The sequence below is a fragment of the Phyllostomus hastatus genome, unplaced genomic scaffold (assembly GCF_019186645.2).
Source record: "Phyllostomus hastatus isolate PE091 unplaced genomic scaffold, TTU_PhHast_1.1 phas_contig_551, whole genome shotgun sequence".
Lineage (NCBI taxonomy): Eukaryota > Metazoa > Chordata > Mammalia > Chiroptera > Phyllostomidae > Phyllostomus > Phyllostomus hastatus.
Window position 1 is genome coordinate 8,989,037 of NW_025333909.1, and position 24,998 is coordinate 9,014,034.

Genomic DNA, 24,998 nt, shown 5'->3' on the forward strand with positions numbered 1-24,998 from the left:
CAGGATTACTACTCAATACTCCGGGTACGAAGCTCTAGAGCAAAGGGCACAGCATTACTGAAAACTCGAGAAACTCTATGGTTCAAGTATCCGAGTCCGACTGGGGGCCTTTGATGCAAATTTCACACGCACTGAAAAGGTTGTGGGCGGATGGATTGCCCTTCAGGCGCTGTTGTCAAACACCCATCATGCTTCCCTTAGAAAAAGCTGTCAAGAAACAATACACAGAAAACTCGCTCCCAGAAACTGCGTCTATTTTATAGATCTCAGCCGTATATCTAGCTTCCTCTGTTCTTGGTGACATTCTGTAGATGATATATTCATTTTTTTTTTCAGCTTTTCCAGCTGTCCTTAAATTTAACCTTCTGTAGGAAAAATCACAATAAAACTATGTATTGGATGACAGAAACAGATCTGTATTAATAACAGCGCCAGGGCCCCTGAATAAATTAGCATCAATTACAGAACACAAGCAATCACTCAATCTTTAAAAAGAAAGCCTTCTAAAAATATTGGGAGCCAATTTGTATGACTGGGTCACAACCTGGGATCTGTGCCTACAGCTCATGTGTACAGTGGCTCCCCAGTTTCTACAAGGGCCAACCACCACGCCAACTCCATGATTCTTATACGTAGCCTATCAGAATGACATCAACAGAACTTTCTATGGGAAAGATTTGGTGTTTACTGACGACTGTTTAAACATATAATTTACACTAAGCCCTTTTTTTGAAAGTTTAATTTTTTTAAAATCTTTTCCATTACAGTTGACATACAATATTCTGTTAGTTGCAAATTTCACAATGTGCAACACAATGACCAGACATTCATATCATTTACAAAGCGCTCACCCCACAGAGGTCTAGGGCCCATGTGACACTGGAGTTATTAGAATATTATCGACTATATTCCCGATGCTGTCCTGACTGTTTTCATAACCGACAATTTGTACATCCTAACCCCTGCCCCTTTTCCACCCATGCCCACCCCCTCCCATCTGGCAACCATCAAAATGTTCTCTGTGTGATATAAACTAAGCTCGTAATAAAACTGAAGTTTTCAGTCTGAACATCGAGGCTAACGGCCACATAATGTGCCACATAACCACTTAAGCAAATACATTGAGAAATAGCTCATTTCAATTCAACAGGACGCCCGTGGTTCAAACTTTCGGGATGCTTTGACTTTCACACAAGTCAATGGTGCACCTCCTTAGGCTCTGTCCAGATTTCCTCAGAGCAATCTCCTTCTCAGCCTCCTTCTCTGCTTTGATGTTCTGGACCCGACAGAGAGTCATTTCTGACTTCAACAATCCTTACTTTCCTCCTGGATCCACTTTGCTGCCTAGTCTTCAAAGCTCAGAAAATAGGCGTCCGTCTTGAACAAGGGCAATAGTAATCTCTCTTCTGTTTGTAATGCCCTTCATGACTACATCCAGTATTACGTGGGTCTTTTTGAATGCAGATATGAGAATACCCAAAGCTAATGTTTTCAGAGATCCTTGAGACACCTAGATCCCTTTCATGGGTTGAAAAATATGCTGAGAGCCATCTCTCAGGAGAGAGTCACTGATGCCCTTTTCCTGCCTTCTCACATCGCCTTTTGCAACAGTCCTTCGGCTAATACTCTTCCCGGTTAGGTTTTATTACCTACAAGCTCTTGATGTCTACTATACACATTGGGAAAGAACTGGGAAAATGACTACGCTGACTCTCCAGTCATTTATATAAAAATGTTAAAATAAAGAAACAAAAACACTGAACGTTGATTTTTGGGAGAGCCCACTGTAAGTCTCCCCGTGCAACTAAGAGTTCATTTCAAACACCCGTTCCTTCCTTCCTCTGTTTAAACTAGATCTCCAAACATCATCCCCAACCCCGTAGAGAGAGGACATTTCTTTAAAGCAGTCTTTGGTATGACATCTTATCAAAGGCTTTTTGAAACTCGAAATGTCCACTGGCTCCCGCTGGTTCACACCTGATTTATCCCTCTCAAAGAACCCTGTTAGACGGCTGAGGTATAATTACCTCCCAAAAATTATGTTCTTTCCTTCCGTGGGCTATGCGTTCAATAATTTTACCCTTCAGCTATTTATTACAAAACTGACTGTGAGGTCAAATAGTTAGCCTGTGTGGTTCCCAGACTCCTTCTTGAAGCTATGCACTGTCTACACCTCCTCCATACACCGAATCAACTGATTTTCTTTAGCTGCCCCTCCCAAACTCAGCGCCAACTCAGGACTGCCTGTCCCATTTTAAACTGACACGGTTCCACACAAAAGTGACCAGGCTTCTGTGATCCCAGATACTTTCCTATTTTTGACCTTTCTGGGCATGTACCTTATCTATTCACATAGCACAACGAGATGAAGCAGTCACATGTGTTACACTTAGACAAATCCTAGCACAGGGCTGCAAGCCTTGTCGGTTCAAAGGTTAATGGCACTGTTTTGGGACTGAAGTTACGGCTGTCAGCCATGGTTCATCTAGGCCTGTGAATAAGATTTGAAATGGCTCAAAGCAATCAAGTCGCTACTCGTTTCACAGTAGATGCTACATTGCGTAAGTCATGGACGTAGCTCTCTGTTACGCATAGAAGATGAATGGCATTCTTAAGTGTAACAACTAGAGAGCAATTAAAAACTATAATGTGGAGTACAGATGAGAAGTGTTATTGCAAGGGAATTCAAAGGACAGAGGTCAACATGTGCTGGAGGAAAAGGAGTTACAGAATGTCAGAACTGGAGGAGCCCTGTAAAACAGCTAGACCAATTCCGTTACAGAAAATCAGAGAGGTTCAGCTAATTGCCTAGCAGTACACAGCTTCTAGCAACTGGAAGTAGTGAGTGGAAGAAGATCTGATAGCTGGGCCTGAGTCGAACCTGGAAAAGGAACACAGCAGAATGTTGGGGGCGGGGGCAGATTCCAAAAGGTGGGAAAATGAGAGAGACACTGGAACAGATATTCAAATTGGGAATAACGGGAAGGCGTAGAAGGATATAAAATGATTATGGAATGGGGTTCAAGGGTAGGCAGAAGCATCTGGATCTCATGTGACAGACCACACAATTCCACTGGAAGGGACATGTCAGTTCAATGAAAGTAGATGACGCTGGGTGCAGGGGGCAGCCACAGGGGTCACTAGCAGGAATCCAGTAAGTGGCAAGTCCTGGACCGTGGCAGAAGAGTGTCTTCAAGGAAGCCACTCCAAAAAACTGAGGATAACATGGTAACTGGGACAGACGCAAAGGTTACCCTCAGAATATCTAGGCTGTTGATCTGTGAGAGGAAAAACATCACTGGAGTAGGTCAGTTTTATGATCTCACAAAGGGTCTTTGTTTCGGTTTGGTTTTTAAAGAAAAGCTACCATGGTGTTAACAACCTGGATTTCTGGCTTCTTTGAAAAAGAGAAATCTGGCAACACTGAGCCTGCAAATTGAGACCAATGGCTGTACAGCAGCTGCTTCCTTTAGGTGCGTCCGGTGCCCAACAGTCCACCGTGGTCTCTACCGCTTACTGTCTGTGACCTCCCTGCCCCTGCACACTGGTCATTGCAATCTCTATGTCTCGGTGGGTCGCTAAGTTTTCTCCTGACATTTTAATTTACCTTGTCATGCATGTTTTATGCTAAACAACTACTATCCAGGATGTTTTGCATTAAGATTTAAAATAGGGATCTTTTGAACGAAAAAGACATCAGTCAAAGAGAGCAAAATGCAAATGTGAATAGAACTGGTAGAATCCTGAGAACATCCATTCATTTTTATCAGCTATGGAAAATATGGAAAAAGGAAAACTATTTGATGCTTTGGGGTGGCCACAATTTATTTTTCTGAAAACAAGTAGGATGCCTCCATTTCCAATTGACTGTAAAAAGTAATAGAGTTATCTTGGGAAAGCCTCTGAATGTAGATTTATCTCAGCTTCTGTCTTTAGATTGAAAAAAAAAATCTATGAGATGAGAGCCAGTGAGTGATAAATCACAGCTTAAATCTTATTTTGCATTCCTCTTACTTAGAATGATAAACATTTCATACTTCAGTTATATACTATTTAGTACAGAAATATTCTCTATACCTACACTTGAAATAGCTAAAAAAGTAACAAAATGAAAAGAAAAATCTGGAAAACAGGCAACAATCACGGGAAATGAGTATCTAGTTCTGCCTAATGACAGAGGAGTGACAATTTCCTTCACTTGTGAACGTGTTATAAAAATCAGAGGAAAAGAGAGAAAATGTCCCTCTCAAAGACACAATATAGGATCATTATACTGCACATTCATTTCAAAAAGACAACTTGTGTATTAACTGCAAAGCGTCCCCGATTTTCTTTCAAAACTCAATTCACCTTATTGGAATAGGGCCCTGGGACAATGCAATGCCTGATCGTACACAACTGTGGTCAGAGTTTGTTTTTAAGTACCGGCAACGAAGAGACACGAAGAGACACGGGTGGTGGAGATCCGTCATTTCCAAACAAGCAAATATAAACAAACACAAGCTCAGTAGCAAGCAACTGGAACTTCCCATTTGTCCCACTGTCATTCAAGTTAAGGACAACATGGAATCCTGTAACCAGTTCCTGAGAAATATGCAGACTGATCTGATGAGATATATGTTTTCCTGTAGATTTCAAATATTAAACTGCCACTTCCATTATTTGTTCATAACAAGCTCAAGTAAAATTCACAAGAGCAACATAATACCCATCCAATATATTATTCAGATAATTGTGTGTATTTGGAATATAACCAAGCTCTTTGATGCCACTAATTCCAAACAACAGGCATTTAAGCCAACAGAACTCTAATTGAATACTGCTTCCAACGATGAGTCAGATTTTACTGAGAGGGCATACCAACACTGTACTCCAGTTCAACTTTGCCCTGGTGACATGAAATTGTACTACAGATAAATTAAGAGTTGTGAACATTTTTGGCTAGTGGCCCCTATCCTACATAGCCTTTCAAAAAGCAATTTCAGTGCCTATCAAGGTAGGAATCAGCAGTTGTAATTCTTTAATACAGCTGCAAAACAATAGGACCCATTAATAGCTGAACTTTTGACAGCACTATTCATGATGATTTATGTGTTTGTATATAATTTGATTATTATATTAATTCTGCTGATTACTGCTTCAGCTAATAAAGTGAAGGTCACTTCCAAAATAAATCTTCATTATATTTCACAGAAAGTAACTGCTCCAACTAGTTGTTTTCTTTAATTAAAAACTAATATAACAAGAAGGAACATCGACTTTGGGGTTGCTGCATCTGCTGGGACAAGAGAAACCAACAAACCAGAAAGTGTCTCTTCATATTTTCAAAACAGAAGACCTATATTCTACCTCTGCATTAGTACAAATTTTCAAATTACAAGAATAAAAACTGGACGGTGTTTAACGCTTCTGAACCTGGAAACATAAAGAATCTCGGAAAACACTCCCCAAACTCATAAATGTAGAAATGCACGGCGATGTTTTCGTTTCTGAAGTTAGATGTCTGGGATTCTGTGCCTGAAACATGAACGGCAGGTCATCACCTTAACCAGCGTTTTTCCGAAAGGTGGCAATAGACCTTCTCTGCCTCTTAAGATAAATACTGGGCACCAGGCCCTGACAGCTTTGGAGGGAGATCAGAGGAAAAATGGCAAGGGCTCACATTAATATATTATTCTCATTTAATCTATTTTTACACACAGAACATTCTGTGTCCTGGATTTAATGCTCCGTCTTATTATTTTTTTGAAGTTCTCTAGACCTTCAGCTGAGGTCCTATCATCAAAGCAAATGAAACATGATGTATACTTTCCCACAGGAGTAAAACAATCCTCAAACAGGAAATCATACTTCAAAAGCTAGAAAGTTGGAACGCAAGAAATTATTGGGGGGCAGTGATGCTGCAAAGAACCAGGGAGCCATTGATTATTTGTATGCCTACCAACGGCCTCACTGGCACGCTACACAGACTCCACTCCTGATTAACCTGCTCGTTGTGCCAGTCCCGGTGACCTCCCCGTGCCTCTGAAGACCCCACCCAGACCTCTGACACGGTCCCAGCTCCTTAGAAAGCCCTCCCCTCAAAGCTGCATACGCTTTCAGTGTCACTGCATGCAAATGCCACCGTCCTGAGTGGCCTTCCCTGACCACCATGGCACCTGGGGGGCACGTTCCTACCCCTACCAGCACGCGCTTCCTGCCGTATCGCCCTATCTTTCCTTCATATCAGTAATTATTTGTCTACTGTCTCTCTGTCCAACACTCTTCAGCGCCCCCTCCCAACCACAGGGGAGGGGGTGAGGCTGAGAGGAGGTGAGGAAAGGGAGAAAAAACAGGGACAATTGTAACGGCATAAACAAAATTTTTAAGATACACGTCTAAGACACACAGCAGTTAGTATAAAGCAGTCTACGTAGTACTTAATGAACTCTAGGTTCTATTCTAAGTTAACATATGATAAAACTGAAAGGCCAAGCTCAGAGTCAATGCTCCCCTACCTTTTCCTGTAACAAGTGTTCTTTTTAGGTGACCCACATCTAATGTGCCTTAAGAGACTGTAAGACTGGGTGTGTGTGTGGTAAGTACGTGTGTATTCAGACAAAATGCATACGGCTACTAAACAAGTACAAAGACAGCAACTGTACTGGTGATAACAAGCACAATGAATACCATTACTACATTCCTCTTGTGATCAACAGCACATACTTGCAAGACACCTTCCAAGGCTTAATCTTCGGCCACAAAAGATGTCTGTTTCAAAAGGACATATGCACAGTGGTTTTTATTTCTAATTCAGGAGTATGAAGAAATATAATGCTAGTTTTCACGTGTATTTGCTTGCGAAAGAAGTACATCATAGCACACACTGCCACGGTGCAGGGAAAAGTGAGGTCTAAAGCCAAAGGGGGAAAAAGGCAAGAACCTAATTCCAGGGAGGGTCACAGTAGGTGCTGATCAGCGTCACAGGACCACTGCAGGCTGACAGTTAGCTGGCCATCTTAAAAACATCGAAGGTGAAAACACTCGTCAGAAGTCTCACTCTCAGCCCTGGCTGGTGTGGCGACCCTGTGGACCGCAGGGCCGCTGGTTCCATTCCCAGTCAGCCCATGCCTGGGCTGAGGGCCAGGGCCTCAGGTAAGTGGCAGAGGCAGGATTAGAACTCATCACGCAGTATGGCTTCAGGGGCTCTACTCTTCCACGGGTGGGTGTCCAAGGTGCGGCCCAAGGGCCCCGTATGGCCCAGGATGGCTCTGAATGCAGCGCAACACAAAATCGTAAATTTACTTCAAACCCTTTTTTTTTTTGCTCATCAGTTTTCATTCGAGTTTGTGTATTTAATGTGTAGCCCAAGGAAACTTCTTCCGGTGTGGCCCAGAGACACCGAAAGGTTGCACCCCTGCCACCTCTCGGAATATATGTTAAAACATAAAATTAGGATCAAAGTTAATTGCTCATTCAATAGATATATGTTATTCAAAAGAAGCTATGTTAGAGTTAATTCCCTCTCGTTTTAAATGCACCTGAAGAATGTGGGCCTATGCAGGTGGGGCCATGATTAACGACTATAGATTGAAGAAGTCACAATTTTCAAATTCAAATAAAGCCAAAAAAGATTTCCTTAAGAAACACAGCCACACTGTGAGCTCCACTTTTCCTTTAAAAACTCTAGATGGAGCCCTGGGAGGCATAGCTCAGTGGATAGAGCGCGGGCTGCGAACCAAAGTGTCGCAGGTTCGATTCCCAGTCAGGGTACATGCCTGGGTTGCAGGCCACGGTCCCCAGCAACTGCACATTGATGTTTCTCTCTCTCTCTCTTTCTCCTTCCCTTCCCTCTCTGAAAATAAATAAATAAAATCTTAAAAAATATATACTAAAAAAAGAAATAACACTTTAAAATTTAAAAAAATTAAAAAAAAGAATTGGTGTCTTTCTAACGCCTGATCAAATGTAATTCAAATTAATAAACTCAATATTAAAAAAAAACCTTATTAAAAAAAGTGTAGATGGGAAAACAAAAAATTGGAAAGATATGCCTGTTTATCAATACATGTGCACTTGCATGAAATAATTTAATGTAGGGATATTAGTCTGCAGGTAAATTATAAATTACAGGTTTATGAATTTGAAATGAACATGAATTAAAGATTGGAAGAGTCATTTAACAACGGTTGAAACTAGCTTGGTTTCTTTTTTTTTATTGTTCAAAACCAGTTGTCTCCATTTCCCCCCACCACTCTCCTCCGCCCTACCGCCCTGCACCTCCCACCCTCAAACCTACCCCTCCTGCTGTCATGCTTAAGCCAAATATATCTTCCTGTTTATGCTGTTCATTTGTTTAGTAAATTGTTTTAAAATGGAATACAAAGTAAAATATTCCAATTATTATGAATCTTAAATTGGTAAGATTAAAATCTGTACAGTTTTACCACATGAAATTAGGATTTGGGGGGGTAATACTTTTATTCTATTCTTTATATCAGGCAAGTGACAACCTACTGCCTAACTTGGGGACGGCAGAAGCGACAGTAATTATTTCAGCCCCCACAGAGGGCTCATTTCCAGATGACCTAGTACATGGAAGAAAAACCCAGTTTCTGTTCTGCAGTACTTAATCTTTCTATGGTAATTTCTAATACAACTATTGAAATATTTAATTTATTCAGCACCTACTCTGTGCCAGCCAAGGTTCTAACTCAGCAGTTTTAACTATGCATGAATAAAATATGCCAAATTCAACAGTACGGAAAAAATTGTGGAATGCCCATTCTGTAGCAGGCTAGGTGCTAGGGACTACAGGAGACATAGCAATGACTAAATTTTCTGCAGCCAATATATCTATGAACAGACATAAATTATTAGGTAATTCAACTACACCATTAAATGCCAAATACTAGATCTTGTATATATAAACCAAAGTCTCTACACATATAATGTTTCAGTAATTACCAAAACATTCACTGTACATATCAAGACTGTAAATTCATGGAACATTTATGTTATAATACTCTACTACTTTGGTGTTGCACCAATTTCAAGGCACTTTCCCTAACATTATCACATTTGAGTCTCACAGTGGCACAGGCAAGGTGGTACGGTGAGATTTACCTACCCTTTCCATAATACAGGTAAAGCAACTGAGGCTCTGGAAATTGAAATGCCATGTTAAGTTCATGAAAATAATAACATGAGAGAGCTAGAATCAGATCCCAATTCCGAGACCACTATTTTTGTGACACATGGAAAACCTTGTAACTTCCATGTCGTGAAACGTCAAATGACAAGGGATTTTATTAAAAAGACTCCATGTTTGAGCATTCCCTGCCAAAGTAGAAGGTAAACTGATGAAGAATTAGAAATGAACAACTGAAGTAATCAGTTCTATTACTGTTGTATGCAATCACATTAATTGGATCAATGTGGAAAAAAAAGAACAAACTTTAACTGGGAAACAGCACAGACATGACCCCCAGATATCTAACAGACCTACACTTTCCAGAAAGTGAAGACTCAGATCTTTGTAATCTAGCTGCCTTTGGGGTTTTTGTTTTTTGAATTAGGTTGAAAATAAACACACTTCACGTATTATTTCTAATACACTTGCACAATATACGAGGTCTGTCCAGAAAGTATCTAGCCATGACATATGAAAAATAGACTTATTGAAGACAATACAAGATACAAAAAAACACTGTACATAAGACAATGACGCCTCAGTCCCCTTCAAAGTGGGCACCTTGGGACCTCACACAGTTCTCCCAATTGCCATCAACTGCCCATCATATTTTCTTGAATCTCATCAACGGTCTGAAATCTCTTTCCTTTCAAAGGTGATTTTGGTTTAGGGAAAAACCAGGCATCGCAGGGCACCAACTTTGGGCTGTAGTGGGGCTGAGTTACCTGGGTGATTTGACGTTTCGCCAGAAAACTCTCTGCACAAGATGCGACACATGAGCGGGCAATTTGTTGCGATGAGGCTGCCACTCACCAGTTGGCCATAGCTGGGGCCTTCTGAGTCATCCCAATAGTTTCCACAGAGGAATGAATGTTCAAGCTTAACACAAAATTGGATGCAGGTTGGTTGCTCTACTCACTCAGTCATTTTGAATGCGATGGCCACACAGTACACATGCTCACTCAATGGTGTCCACCACCCCCACTCACTGGTACAGTGAAGTCGCCATTGTTCACACATGTGCATTCCAGTTCTTTGTCCTTGGCTGCCGGGTTACGTTGATGTCATGCAAACTGCTCTCTTTATATTAACAATAGCTGTACTTTTTCTGGACAGACCTCGAATATGTATTTCAAAGGGTTGGGTCAAGAATTGTTTTGAACGATCCTTAAAAAGTTAATCTACGCAATTGCATAGCATTACCTTTTAATTGAATCAAACAAAAAATCTCAGCTCCAAATATTGAACTTGATTTAAATATCATTGGACTTAATCCAGGTATCACTGTTACCCTATACAAAGCCACCTTTCACCCTTATAGAAGTTATTAGACTTATTTTAAGATCTGGAGTACTAAACAAATGTAACCTAGGAGAAAATGACCAGGAACGTTTTTGTTCCTACCTGAGTATAATGTAGTATCTGAGTTAGTTAGCCTTGAACAGGGCATTGCTAAAATAGAAACTCAAACTGCATATTTTGTGCAGGCAATATAATTCTAATATATTCATGAGACTCACAATAAATGCTCCAGCATCACATACTTAAATATAATGTAATCTTTAATAAGAAGTTATTCTCAAATTAAAAGTCTTTTCCTGTCAGAGCCTGAGGAATAATGCAGGCAAGGACACAAAACCATTCCATTGCTTTATTAACGACAATGCTCACTGATCTGTGAATAACCTGGAAAAAAATGAAGATTATTGAGTTACTTTCCCAATCTATCCATTCATCAACACCAAACAGGTTTCAAAATGATGAATGATCTCACCAGCCTGCTGTTTATCCCAAGCAACGTTCTCTCCTCAAGGGAAAAACAAACAAATGATCGTGCAAACACCATCATGCCTACCTCTACGCTTTATGTATCATCTCTATGCCAATACACACTATTAACTAGAGGGAAAAGTATCTGTAAAACCACATACGAAAGGTTCAGAAAATGAGATGTGTTGCTGTGCTTATTTTGCCCTCCAGGATCCTGTGGTTTATAAAAATTCTATTCGAACAGTCCTCCAACTTTTGGGAGACAAGATTTTGGTGATCTTGCTCGCAAAGCTAGGAATCCCCTTTCCCAGAAAAATACTCCCAGTCATACCACTATGCACACACAAAACCTGCCGTGTAATTTCAGGATATTTGCATCTAATTTCTGAAACCCAGGTGATGGATTCCAGGCATTGGAGGTGAGATTAAGAACCCCTGAATTTGAATAACTCCTCTCACTATACCCAGCATTCTATGCTGTCTATTTTTAGGCTAAGATAGGTTTTTTAGGATGATGGCTACACGTTTCCTTATGCCATAATTACACAGAGCCAATTTAAAAAAATTTAAGGCAATTATATAGCTTTTTAAATGCATGGATGCAAAAAAGTAGAAAATATGCCAAAATGTTCAGTATTATGTTAACAGGTGATGGGATGTAAGTTAATTATAATAATAATAAATAATACTTCTGTTCCTACTTTCCAAATTTTCTGCATATGAAATTACATTTCTTATATAATAAAAAGCAACTTTTTAAAATGTTAGCATGATGAGAGCAACAACAGAAAAATGGTTAAGTAAATTAAGGTACATACATCCATATACCAAAGAACTACTTTGCCATTTTAATCTTTTAAATTACATTTTATTGGTTATACTATTATAGTTGTCCTAATTTTTACCCCCTTATCCCCCTCCACCCAGCACCCCTCACTCCCTCAGGCAATCCCCCCACCGTTGTTCATGTCCATGGGTCATGGGTATAAGTTCTTTGGCTACTCCATTTCCTACACTGTGCTTTACATTCCCATGGCTATTCTGTAACTACCTATTCGTACTTCTTAATCTCCTCACCCCTTCACCCATTCTCTCCCTCCCCCATCGCATCTGACAACTTTCCAGTAACTAACTTCTCTTGCTTATAAGAGTCTCTCTTTATCTTTAACTTTGGCATTTTAATAATGATGTGTCTTGGAGTGGGTCTCATTGTACCCATCATAATTGGGACTATGCGCTTCCTGGACTTGCATGTCTATTTCCTTCACCAAATCAGGGAAGTTTTCTTTTACTGCTTTTTTTTTTTTTCAGATAGATTTCAAATTTCTGTTCTTTCTCTTCTCCTTCTGGTACCCCTATGAGGCAAATGTTGGACCTCTTAAAGTTGTCCTAGAGGTTGTCTACATTATCCTCAATTTTGGATTCTTTTTTTTTCTTGTTGCTCTGATTGGTTGTTTTTTACTTTCTCATGTTTCAAATCATTGATTTGATTCTCAGCTTCATCCACTTTACTGTTCCCCTGGAAATTGTTGCTTATTTCAATGAGCAAATCCTTCATTTCTGGCTGGATTTTTTTTATGCTGCTGACGTCCTCACTAAGTTCCCTGAGCATCCTTATAAATAGTGATTTGAGCTCTGCATGTCATAAATCGTTTATCTCCATTTTGTTTAGCTCCTTTCCTGGAGTTTTGATGTGTTCTTTCTTTTGGGCCATGTTCCTTTGTCTCCTCGTTTTAGCAGCCTCCCTGTGTTTGTGTCTATGTATTAGGTGGAGCTGCTTTGACTCCGTGTCTTGCTAGTGTGGCCTGATGTAGGAGGTGTCCTGTGGGGTCCAGTGGCACAGCCTCCCCTAGCACCCAAGCTGAGCATTTGAGGTGCGCCCTTGGTGTTCTCTCCTCCTCTCTTTTTAAAAGCTGTAAGTTAGAGATCAACTTGTGTCCCACAATTTCCTGAGGTAGATGTTGCGCCTATTCAATTTGCCACATACAAGGCTCGGGAAAATGTCATTTGAGTATGAACACCTGGTGCCAAGTGTTTGGTGGAGATTTTGCACACACACACACACACACCATTCATATTACGGTATATGCTAAAAGTAAAAAATACTCACCTTTTATGTTTTAACAATCCTACTATATAGTAGGAAAGACAGGAAATAAAATCTAGGTCACTGAAGAATGAAAGACTGAACTACTTGGTAAACAATCAGTGAAATCCCTTCTCTTTACAAAACACAAGCAACAATCTCTGGGTAGTCTAGGTCTACTTATAGAAGAATGTCAAGTGTGTTTGCTCCCACTGGTACTGCTCCACTTTACAGGTTATGAAAACACGACCCAGCATGTGAAACCTATTCTGGATTAGAAAGTAATTCTAAAGGCTACTTACTATGTTACCAACCACACAGATAACAGAAATAAATCAGTCGGTTAGGGCTTAAAAAGAACTTCTGTTTGGAAGATACACTATGAGAGTTTAAAAACCTATGTACTATATACATATCCTTATCTGTGTGCCAGAAAAAATATTAACTAACACATATATAGTAGGGAAAAACACTATGGCTTGCTAGATTAGAAAAAATCCATGGGTTTCAATGACTTTTCTTCCAATATGCTCCAATTTATGTATCATGACATTAATGGATAGTAGGTAGTACAATAAATAAGCATCGTTTTCTTAGCTTAAAAAAATCTACCTATTTAAATTGACAAAAACCTCAAAGGGCATTTCCTCAGGAAAGTTATCTCTAGTAGTTAAAATGTTATACTGTTTATGCAGAATTCATTTAGAATGCAAGGATATGACTTACAAATGCCTTTGAATCCTTCACATAAATATGCATGCATGCCATTTATAACAGTAGCCTTGATGAGAACACACTGTAACTGGCTGTGAGGAACGCTTAAGAGGCTCATATTAAAACAGAATACAGAATGGCGGTTAGAAATCACAGAACTGGTGACACGTAACCCTGATAACCTGGTGATAAAAAGTGCAGGCTGTCATGTATAGATGGTGGCAGCGCTACTACTTCGGGACATAAACAGAACAATATTTAGATGAAATTATAAAGCATTATGCAGGGAATCCAATATCAAATTAAAAGTTGATATGCCCAGGCCAAGTAAATGCATTTGTATGATGATTCACACAGACTCATGTATACAATATATAGGAAGAACTCGAGAGTTACTTTAATTACTAAAGAACCACCCCAAATTTTAATATACTATTTCAACTGCAAGAGAAAAATTTGTTTTGTTGTTTTAGTATCTATCTATCTACACACACATTCAATCACCTCATTCTCTGAAAGTATCACTTTAAATTGGAAAGGGTCAGGTATAATTTTTACTGCAAACACTAAGTCTGAACCACACACAAAATTCCGAGATAAGCTCTACAGAGGATAAAAAGATATGGAAGGCTGATAAAACCTCAGCCTTAGGAGGTTATAATGATGTTTGGGGGAAAATGTTTTGGGTTGGGTTTTTTTTTTTTTTGGTCTAGGATTTAATGCATAAGGGTATCATTCTGAAATTTTATATCAGTACAGGAGGAGACAAAGAGCTTTTGAATGTCTTGTTCTATAAAAACAAGAAATAAGCAAACACCAAATACATACTTAGGTGTAAATTAGGAAAGGATATGTAAGGATTTAGTGGGGGCGGGGCAATGACATTAAATATTTCATTTCCATTAAGTACTGGTAGGAAGCCAGGGAACTTCCGATCACTCCCCAGTGGTCTGTTCCTTCTGTCCCTACATCCCTACCCTGAAGTTCTCTAGGACTGGGCAACACACGGCAACACAACATAAAAGAATGTGGTTCCTTTGGAATCAGGCAATGCCACAGGAAGAGGAAAAGAATGATTAAGAAAACCCATGGTAGGAGGACCTGTAAACAAATAAATAAGATCTTTTAAAGAAAGAATCTTGCCCTGGCTGGCGTAGCTCAGTGGATTGAGCGCGGGCTGCAAACCAAAGCATCGCAGGTTCAATTCCCAGTCAGGGCACATGCCTGGGTTGCAGGCCATGACCCCCAGCAACCGCACATTGATGTTTCTCTCTCTCTCTCTCTCTATCCCCCTCCCTTCCCTCTCTAAAAATAAATAAAATCTTTAAAAAAAACACATAAAATGCAGCGAGAATGACAGGAAGACAGAAAATATGACACATAAAATAAAGATTAAGAAGGATGAAAGAGAGAATGCTACATTCTACAACATACGTGGTTAGGGTTCCTAAAAGGTGAGAAGACGGACAATGGAGGAAAAACAGTAATTGCAAAGATACCGCCTGGTAATTTTCCAAAATGATGACAATTGACAGATGGAGGACATACAATGTAGCTGTTTGAGGCATATGGAATTGTATGTCAAATGGTTTCATTTTGTTCATTTCAGATGGATCAACCTATAGGAAGCTAGATACACACAAAAAACCAAAACCTAAATTCGCTGCAATGAGAATGCAGAACACCAAAGACGAACTACCTTAAAAGAAACCGGAGAGAGAAGAGATATCACTTACAAAGAAATGACGATTAGGCCGGCATCAAATTTTTTAACAGCAAAAATGGAACCCAAATACCAGTGGAAGAAATGTTTAACATACTGACAGAGGGCGCTGAGCACAGGATGCCATATGCAGATGCTGCGTTATGGAAATGTACGCCTGACTCCTGTGTGTTTCTACTGACCAGTGTCGCCCCTTTTTTAATATTTCATTTAAAAAAGAACTGCCAACTTGAACATGTTCACCTAGCAAATCTTCATTCAGAACAAAAAGGCCAAAGTTATTCTCATATATGCAAAAACTAGGCAGCATTTACTACCAACAGAAGTAAAGTAGAGGAACTTTTTAATACATTTCAGAAAAAAAAGGAACAGACTTCTGTTCATAGGACTCATCCTGCTTAGTAGCAGACCAAGGCTATCCAATGGGATTAAAAAGATGCAGTATGTTATTTATTTAGAGCTCTAAATATAGACTCGGAAAATTTGAAAAGTAAAGGGACAAAAAAGATATTACAGGGAAATACTAAAAAGATGGAGTAGCTATTTGAATACCAAAGCAGACTTTAAGAAAAAAAATGCATTATTGGTGATGAAGAAAGTCATCAGATAATGTAAAACACTAAATTAAGAAGATGATAAACAATTATAAATTTATGACTTTCATAAAGTGCCTCAATAAATATAAGGTAAAAACTGATAAAATTATAGGGATAAGCTGACAAATCAAACATCGTAATGGGAGATTTCAAAACACATTACTCGGCTCTCAATAGATCAAAGGAAAAAACCTCAATAAAAGTGAAGTTTGAAAAGTACAATTTGAAGCTTGACTTGTTATTACACACGAGGACCAATCATGAGAGAACCCTGGACCCAACAAGTAGATAAACACATTCCTCTTGAGCACATACGGAAAAATGGGAAAAATTCAGGACATACGAAGTCGTAAAATAAAAGTTCAAAGAATGAGAACCATAAAAAACATATTTTCTGGACACAATACAATTAAATTTTATGCTAAGAGCAGAAGAATCAAACCAATTAAGTCTTTTAAAACACCTTAGAACAACTCATGGTCAATAAAAAGAAAATCATGGAAATTAAGATATGACTAAAAGATAACAAAAATAATACTTGAATAAGTATGTAAAATTCAAAACAGTAATGAGAACTTGATCATCGTAAAAGGTATCTGGAACTCATTCGGGTTCAGCCTCAGAGCCGACAAGGTCAGGAGGTGGGAGGGATGAGCTGAACAAAACCCAAAGAAAGCAAAATAAAGGACACAATAAAGAGGCCAAGTTAATAAACTAGGACCCAAAACTAACGGGTGGGCCAGGAAGTTCATTTGGTTTATTTTCCGTAAGATGGCTGTAGTAGCGCTTAGATGTCTTTAACTTCATTCGAAACACTTTTTTAAGATTGTATTGTGATAGCTGTCTCATCAGCATGCATTTAAAAACACCTGATCAAAACAGGTGACTTTTTGTGTAGCCATTTTAATGTTGAAGGAGGAAGAAAATAAGCAACGTTTTCAGCACATTATGTTTTATTATTTTAAGCACGGTAAAAATGCAACTGAGGCCCTGGCTCTCATAGCTCTGTGGATTGAGCGCGGGCTGCGAACCAAAGTGTCGCAGGTTCGATTCCCAGTCAGGGCACATGCCTGGGTTGCAGGCCACGGCCCCCAGCAACCGCACATTGATGTGTGTGTATATCTCTCTCTCCTTCCCCTCCCTCTCTAAAAATAAATGAATAAAATCTAAAAAAAATAAATAAAAATAGCACAATATTTTAAAACTGCAACTGAAATGCAAACAAAAGACTTGCACAGTGTATGCAGAAGGTGCCGTGATGCATCCAACATGTCAAAAGTGGAACTTTGTCAAAGTTCCGTGCTGCGGATTTCTCACTGGACAATACCCCACGGTCAGGGAGACCAGTTGAGAAGTTGACAGCGATCAAATCAAGACATTAATTGGGAACAATCAACCTTTTCCCATGGGGGAGATAGCCGACACACTCAGAATATCCAAATCAATGAGGTTATTGGTGAAAATGAAAAATGTGTCTTTTATTTTACAGGAAAAAATATGTGGACTTTTTGGCTAACACAATGTAATAAACAGGATCGAAAAACCCAAATGTTGATTCTTTGAAAACTTAACAGAGATTGTGAAACTTGCTCAAGAGTTCATGGCTAATACATGGAGGAGCCAAGATTAAAATCTAGGCTCCCAAGTCTATCTCCATGGTCCAGATTCTTAATGACCTCAAAAGTGTTACGTATAAAAGAAAACACTGCGCCCTGGCTGGTGTGGCTCAGTGGATTGAGCGCCAGCCTGCGAACCAAAGGGTCGCCGGTTCGATTCCCAGTCAGGGCACATGCCTGGGTTGCAGGCCAGGTCCCCAGTGGGGGGCACACAAGGGGCAACCACACGTTGATGTTTCTCTCCCTCTCTTTCTCCCTTCCTTCCCCTCTTTCTAAAATTAAGTAAAAAAATCTTAGAAAAACAAAACACTGCAATTTTTGACTATGTTAATCATTGATATCTATGCGTCATAAACACTATAAGGCAAGACCTACATGACACACATAACTGAGAGAAGATTAGTATTCAGAATATATAAAAACTCCTACAAATTAATAAGAAAAGGACAACATCCCAATAAACGAATGGACAAAAGACTCTTAAAAGCATTTCCCAGAAAAGAAAACAAATAATCAATGAGCACATGAGAAGACATTCATAAGTAATCCGGGAAATGCAAAATAAAAATACAATGCGATGTCATTGCCAATTTGTCACTTTGTAAAGTATCTAATCGTCTATAATCACTATGCTGTAGAGCTAAAACTAATACAAAATGATACTGAATATAAACTGTAGTTGAAAAATAAAATTAAAAAAATACAATGCAATGGTTATTTTATGTGAGGTAGATTGACAAAAATTAGAGTCTGATAATAACAAATGTTGGCAAAGAAGCAGATTTCTGACATACAGCTAGGGGAATATACACTCACTGATACAACTCCATGGAGAAATACCTGCGCACTATCTGGCATGAACGTTTATATATCCCATGACTCAGGAATTCCATTCCTAGATATGTATCGCAGAGAAACCTTTGAGTATGTACATTCTGAACACATAAAAGGACATTTATTAATCAAAGCAAACACTGGAACTATTTGGTGTCCATCGTGAGAAAAATGAAAAATATATTGTGGTATAATCACAATGTATGATTCACAATATATAACAATGAAAATAAACTATAATTGTACACAAGAAGGATGATACTTTGAAACATAATATTGAGTAGAAAAAAGAATTTACAGTATGATTCTATTTGTAAAGCTCAAAAACAGGTCAAACTGAATACATCGTTCAGGTAGTAAGTAGGTAGGCAAGTAGAATGATTATAAGAAAGTCGAACAACAAAGCATGTGCAAATACGAAATCTTCAGTAAATCTCATTTTTGTCTAATTGTCATCTCTCATTCAAGTGCCACCTTAGCAGGAAACAAGAGAACCGATGGCAATCTTACCTGCAGAAACACTGAGGGAGCTCCCCTTGGCCGTACAGAGGGAACAGAAACGGGGTGTTGCCGTACCGCCCGAGACAGTGCAGAAAGTGTTTGGTAGCTGTGAGACCGTCTATGGTACTGCTGGCTGTCTCGGATGTCATTGCAATGGAATGCAGAACAAAATATTGCAGGTTGGGAGTTAATTTTTGGGTTTTTAAATATTCAGAAAATGTCATCTCCTCATATGCTATGAAAAAGAAAGGTGAAATTTTCTGTTAAAATCAGAACTAAACTTCAATTGACACCACTACGTAAAAATTATATCAGGTCTGTTTAAAAGCCTTGGAAAAGGACATAAGTGGGAATAATATTACATTTTGGACAGAGAGCAATAATTTTGGAGGGACAAAAAACTAAAAATGTCATTATACTGATTGCATTGATGGCACAATTTTTAAGCTTTACACGATGAACTTTTGTTTAGTATTTTACAGATTTAAAAAGTAGAAAAGCGCCCTGGCTGGTGTGGCTCAGTGGATTGAGTGCGGACCTGTGAACCAAAGGGTTGCTGGTTCAATTCCCAGTCAGGACACATGCCTGGCTTTCAGGTCAGGTCCCCAGTAGGGGGCGCATGAGAGGCAACCACACACTGATGTTTGTCTCCCTTCCTTCCCCTCTCTAAAATATATATAAATGAAAAAAATACTTTGAAAAAAAGTAGAAAAGCATTAAATAACTCACTAACCATCACAACAGTTTTCCAGGCAACTGTCTTATTTTTATCATTGAAAGTGCAGCATAATGCCAATAATTTTACTTTGAAATATTAAATATGACAAATGGTAAACTTTTGATTAAAGCAACAGGGCAATATGTGATTTTTTGAGGCATATATTCCTTATTAAAACTAAGAACAATGAACTGACTGAAAAGTAATAACTAATTGCTTTGTGGCTAATAAAATCAGTCTCACTGCCTTATAATCACAACACAAAAGATAACGGATCTGTGAAAAACTGCTTCTTTTTTTTTAAGATTTTATTTATTTATTTTTACAGAGGGAAGGGAGAGAGAGAGAGAGAGAGAAACATCAATGTGCGGTTGCTGGGGGTTATGGCCTGCAACCCAGGAATGTGCCCTGGCTGGGAATCGAACCTGCGACACTTTGGTTCGCAGCCCGCGCTCAATCCCCTGAGCTACGCCAGCCAGGGCTGAAGAACTATTTCTTGGTACCAAGAAAAGAAAAAAAATGCAATTGGATGGTTAATGGTACGAAATACATTTCCATGACAAAAGACAAAACAATTTTATGGAAATTATTTATATAAACTAATAAGAACTATAAAAATTTACTGAGATAATATGTTTATACCACTGTGGAGAAGAATCTGGCAGTGTCTAATGGACTTGCAGCTTTAAGAGCAAGAGCTAGACTCTTTAAATGGAATTTGCTGGGGTGACACTGGTTCACAAAAGCATTAGGTTTCAAGTGTACAACTCAACAAAGCATCAACTGCACATTTAGTGAAAAAAGAAATACTGCTGTAGTTCTCATTATAACTTCATAAATGAATTGTCGATAGTATCCTGTTATTTTGGGTAACTTTTGCAGTCCAGTGCCCTGAAAGTGTAAAGCGCTGTTACTAATGCGGTCCATTCAATCTCCAAGAGGCGGAGAAGGAACCGGCCCCAGGTCGCACAGTGAGACGGGTCAAAGCCAAGTGAGAAACCATGTCTTCTCCCAAGCCGGCAGTTTCCCCCACACGATCGAGTCTGTTTTTTTAAATCAATCAAAACGATTGATTCAGTATTGCAAGCACAATCACTGATGAAAAAGAAATAAGGAACAATGCAAACGACTATAGGAGTTACTCCATAATCCAAGAATGCATTTTCCGTGATTTCAGTTACCTATGGTCAATCAGAGTCCGAAAAGATTAAATGGAAAATTCCCAAACTAAGCAATTCATCAATTTTAAATCGTACACAGTTCTGAGTAGCATGATGAAATCTCGTGCTGTCCTGACGCGCCCCGCCCCATCACGCCATGGAGAAGAGTGACCCGATGGCCCAGCACAGTCACACTGCATAGGCTGTCTGTTAGTCACTCTGCAGACAGCACAGTTAGCAGATCAAATGTCTCAGTGCCGCAGTGCGATACCCTTATTATACTTAAGAGTAGTGATGCTAGAAATTCCTACATGCCCAAGAGAAGCCATGAAGTGTAAACAGGTATGTATAGGAAACAACCTAGTACATATAGGTTTCAGAACTATTTGTGATTTCAGGCATCCACTGGGGATCTTAGAACACATTCCCTGTAAATTGGGGGAGGGGGGAGTTACTGTATCATCTAGGAAGGACCAGGTGACAAAAATATTTAATTAACAAGAATAAAACTTAACACACAGCACAGCGTTTCTTCAATGACAAAAATGCTCTATACCTGCACTGCAGCCACAATAGCTACTAGCCACATGTGGCTACTGAGTGACTGAAATGTGGCTAGTGTGATTGAGGAACTGAATTTTCAATTGTATTTCATTTTAATTAATTCAAGTTTAAGTAGCTCCATGTGCTAAAGGCTAACATAGTGAACAATGCACAGTAAGAATGCACTTTAAAAGAGAAATAAGTGGCTCCCTACATCAGAGAAAGAATATTAAAATAAGAAAGCTCAAATAATAGGCCCTGGCTGATGTAGCTCAGCGGACTGAGCACAGACCTGTGAACCAAAGTGTCGCAGGTTCGATTCCCAGTCAGGGCACATGCCTGGGTTGCGGGCCAGGTCTCCCCGCCCGCCATGGCGGCCACGCAAGAGGCAACCACACACGGATGTTTCTCTCCCATTCTCCCTCCCTTCCCCTCTCTCTAAAACTACATCAAGAAAATCTTTAAAAATAATAACAATAATAGGAAAGCACAATGAAAAGAAAAACAATACCTTTATATTCATCAGGATGTCCTTCATACTCCATACAAAATGTAAGAAACTTCATTAGCATTCGCTTTTCTACCATAGTAAGTTGCTTGCTATTGAAGACATCTGCTCTTGAACAAGGAACCTGAAACACGTGATTTCAAGTTAAGAAACTGCTTCCTGGTTATAAACAAGGATTCCAAACTACATTGTTTTCCTTAAACTATAACAAGATTATTATTTCCGTTCTAGCCAGGCTGTTTCACGCTGCCTTCCATCAGCTCTAATGGCATCTCTGCTGACTTCAGAGCTAATTAACTTGTGAGCTGTCCCCACTTAATTTGCCAGCTTGCCCCTTATGCCATTAAAAGGCCAATGGCATGTCACCGGTAACTAGCAAATGACAGCTCAGATGCAGCAACGCCATCTTGACACCAGCATCAAGCTGCAGAAGAACTCATGAGAAAATTAGCACATTTTAACTGAGCAATCTCTTACTATTCACATTTGTAAGTCATCAAAGGGGACCGGGATTTTCAGCTTTACTAGGAAAATAATGATTTTGCTCATCCTTCTAAAGCAAACCATCACTTAAGCTCATATCCAGTAACAATAGATGATCAGCATAGTACCTGTTCCACTCTTCCTTCTCGAAATGCAAGAATCCTGGTAATATTTTTGAACTCTGCATAGCGACTGACATTAGATTTGATTAGAAGATCAATTAGCAATCCTCGAGAATACAGCAGCTGTACAAAGAAAATAGTTTATAGCATGAAATAAATGGTGAAATTGTAGAAAATTCATAAATGCTAAATACAGACATACAGTTGCTATATTTTGAATTATTTGTAAAATCTGTCCAATTGAATTATTTGTAAAAAGCGTTAAACCTATTAATATTATAATTCATAACATATTCCAAGCTTACAACTGATTATCTGAAATTCAAAATCCAAAAACCTCTGGAATTGAAAGTTTTAACATAACTGGTTTGGCAACCAAACCCGACCCAAATGGATATAAGATATAAGGTTCTTCTACTTTTGTCCCACTTAATCCATCTGACTTAAGAAATATTAATGTGTTTAATTACAGAGTACCTCCTCAGCCCTTGCTAAGGATGCTACATCATACACAGCATATCAGCACATACACTGTATTACTTTCTAAAATACATATTTATTGAATTTACTGGGTGATGCCGGCTAATTACATTATACAGGTTTCAGGTGTACAATTCTACACCGCGTCATCTGTATAACTCGTACTGTGCTGTGTGTTTACCTCCCCAAGTCTACGTCCATCATCATCTATCCCGCCTTCACTCTCTCCTACCTCCCCACCCCCCTTCCCTCCTAGTGATCACCTTCCTGTAGTCTGTGCCTATGAGGACTTTTGGGGGGGGGTTAATCTAACATATCGCATTTGGCTGTGTATAATGCACTCCCATGTATAACGCACACCCACGTTGTTGGCCCAAACAGTCAGGGGAAAAAAATCTTTCATTATAATTTTTTAATTCAATTTATTTATTTATTTATTTTTAGAAAGGGAAGGGAGAGGGGGACAGAGAGAGAGAGAAACATCAATGTGCGTTTGCTGGGGGTCATGGCCTGCAACCCAGGCACATGCCCTGACTGGGAATGGAACCTGTGACGTTTTGGTTCGCAGCCTGAGCTCAATCCACTGAGCTATGCTCAATTTTTTATTTATATATAAAACTGATGATCGTATTCCAGGGTATTACTGTGCATACAGATATCATTACTGCTTTCTAAACTACGCTTTTAATGCATGAGTACCAATAAAAGCATTAAAAAACATTTACATAGATACGGAATTAGTACTACCCATGGATAATGTGTAGCCTTATTTTGCCTTCAAAAATTTTGGGGCATTATACATGGCGAAATACGGTACATATTTTGAAATCTGAATACCAGAACACACCAGGCCTCTAGGGTTTTGGATAAGGAACAGCAGTCTTATCCAAAGCGAGGTGCTCAATAAGAAGAAAGGAGCTCACTGACCTCCTGGTCAATGACACAAGAAAAACAGTGGTTATACATTTCCATTGAAAGAGTCAACTTATAAGGTCCCTCTGTAATGCCAACAGTCTAGATTGACCTGAGGTATGTCTTTCTCGGGAAGTAAGGGTGATTGGTATTGCCAGTAAGCATGTGAGGAATTGATTTAATCCTTCAACGTCTCTCATAACCAATGTGAGAGAGACAAAACCAAATTCAACAGTACTAACATGTCTGCAATTTAACCATATGGCTAAATGCAACTGATTTGGCTATTTTCTATATTGAAACATCCTTAAGTGACCATAACTCAATAAATGTTAAAAATGTAAATGTTACACCTTAAATAAGGCAGGAAAATTTTTAAAAATTAGCTCTACTTCACAGAAAAATGGAATTTCAAAATCTAAACCATTAGTATGAGTATCCAAGAGGCGAGTAAAGAATTTCTGATAACCAGCCCTGGCTGGCGTAGCTCAGTGGATGGAGTGCGGGCTGCAAACCAAAGCGTCACAGGTTCGATTCCCAGTCAGGGCACATGCCTGGGTTGCAGGCCATGACCCCCAGCAACCGCACATTGATGTTTCTCTCTCTCTCTCTTTCTCCCTCCCTTCCCTCTCTAAAAATACATAAATAAAATCTTTAAAAAAAAAGAATTTCTGATAATCAATTATCAGTGAGGTGACTTTTATTGACTATTTATTATAGTAGTCCAGCATTATGCAGAACAAAATAAACATTTCATTTTGTTTTAATTAACCCAATTCCACTGATGAGATTATGGCATGTTATCCCATTACTTTCAGCCTAATACACAACACAACTGATGTCACCCCATGTTTGAGAATACATCACCAAGTCTTACTTCTGTAATAATAATTTCAAAAGGTGCTTCAAGTAATTCATTTGTTTAAAAATACTCGAGATTCAAAGATCCCTCAGTGGTCATAAGCATTTCACAAATATTAGGATAATAATGCATTTCGGATATCACTCAAGAGTGAAAATAAATTTCAATTAAAACTCCTCTAAATTTTGTCTGAAGCTT

At 39.0% G+C, this 24,998-nt stretch overlaps 1 protein-coding gene across 1 annotated transcript in view; it reads right to left on the reverse strand.

Annotated features, from left to right (window-relative positions):
* Positions 1-24,998, reverse strand: part of CHM (CHM Rab escort protein) — a 144,152-nt gene that overhangs the window by 55,767 nt on the left and 63,387 nt on the right. Inside the window, exons 6-8 of the mRNA XM_045847467.1 lie at positions 22,553-22,669; positions 21,945-22,065; positions 19,022-19,247 (exon numbers count right to left, since the gene is read on the reverse strand). Coding sequence (XP_045703423.1) covers positions 19,022-19,247; positions 21,945-22,065; positions 22,553-22,669 — 464 coding nt within the window. The remainder of the gene's footprint in view (positions 1-19,021; positions 19,248-21,944; positions 22,066-22,552; positions 22,670-24,998) is intronic.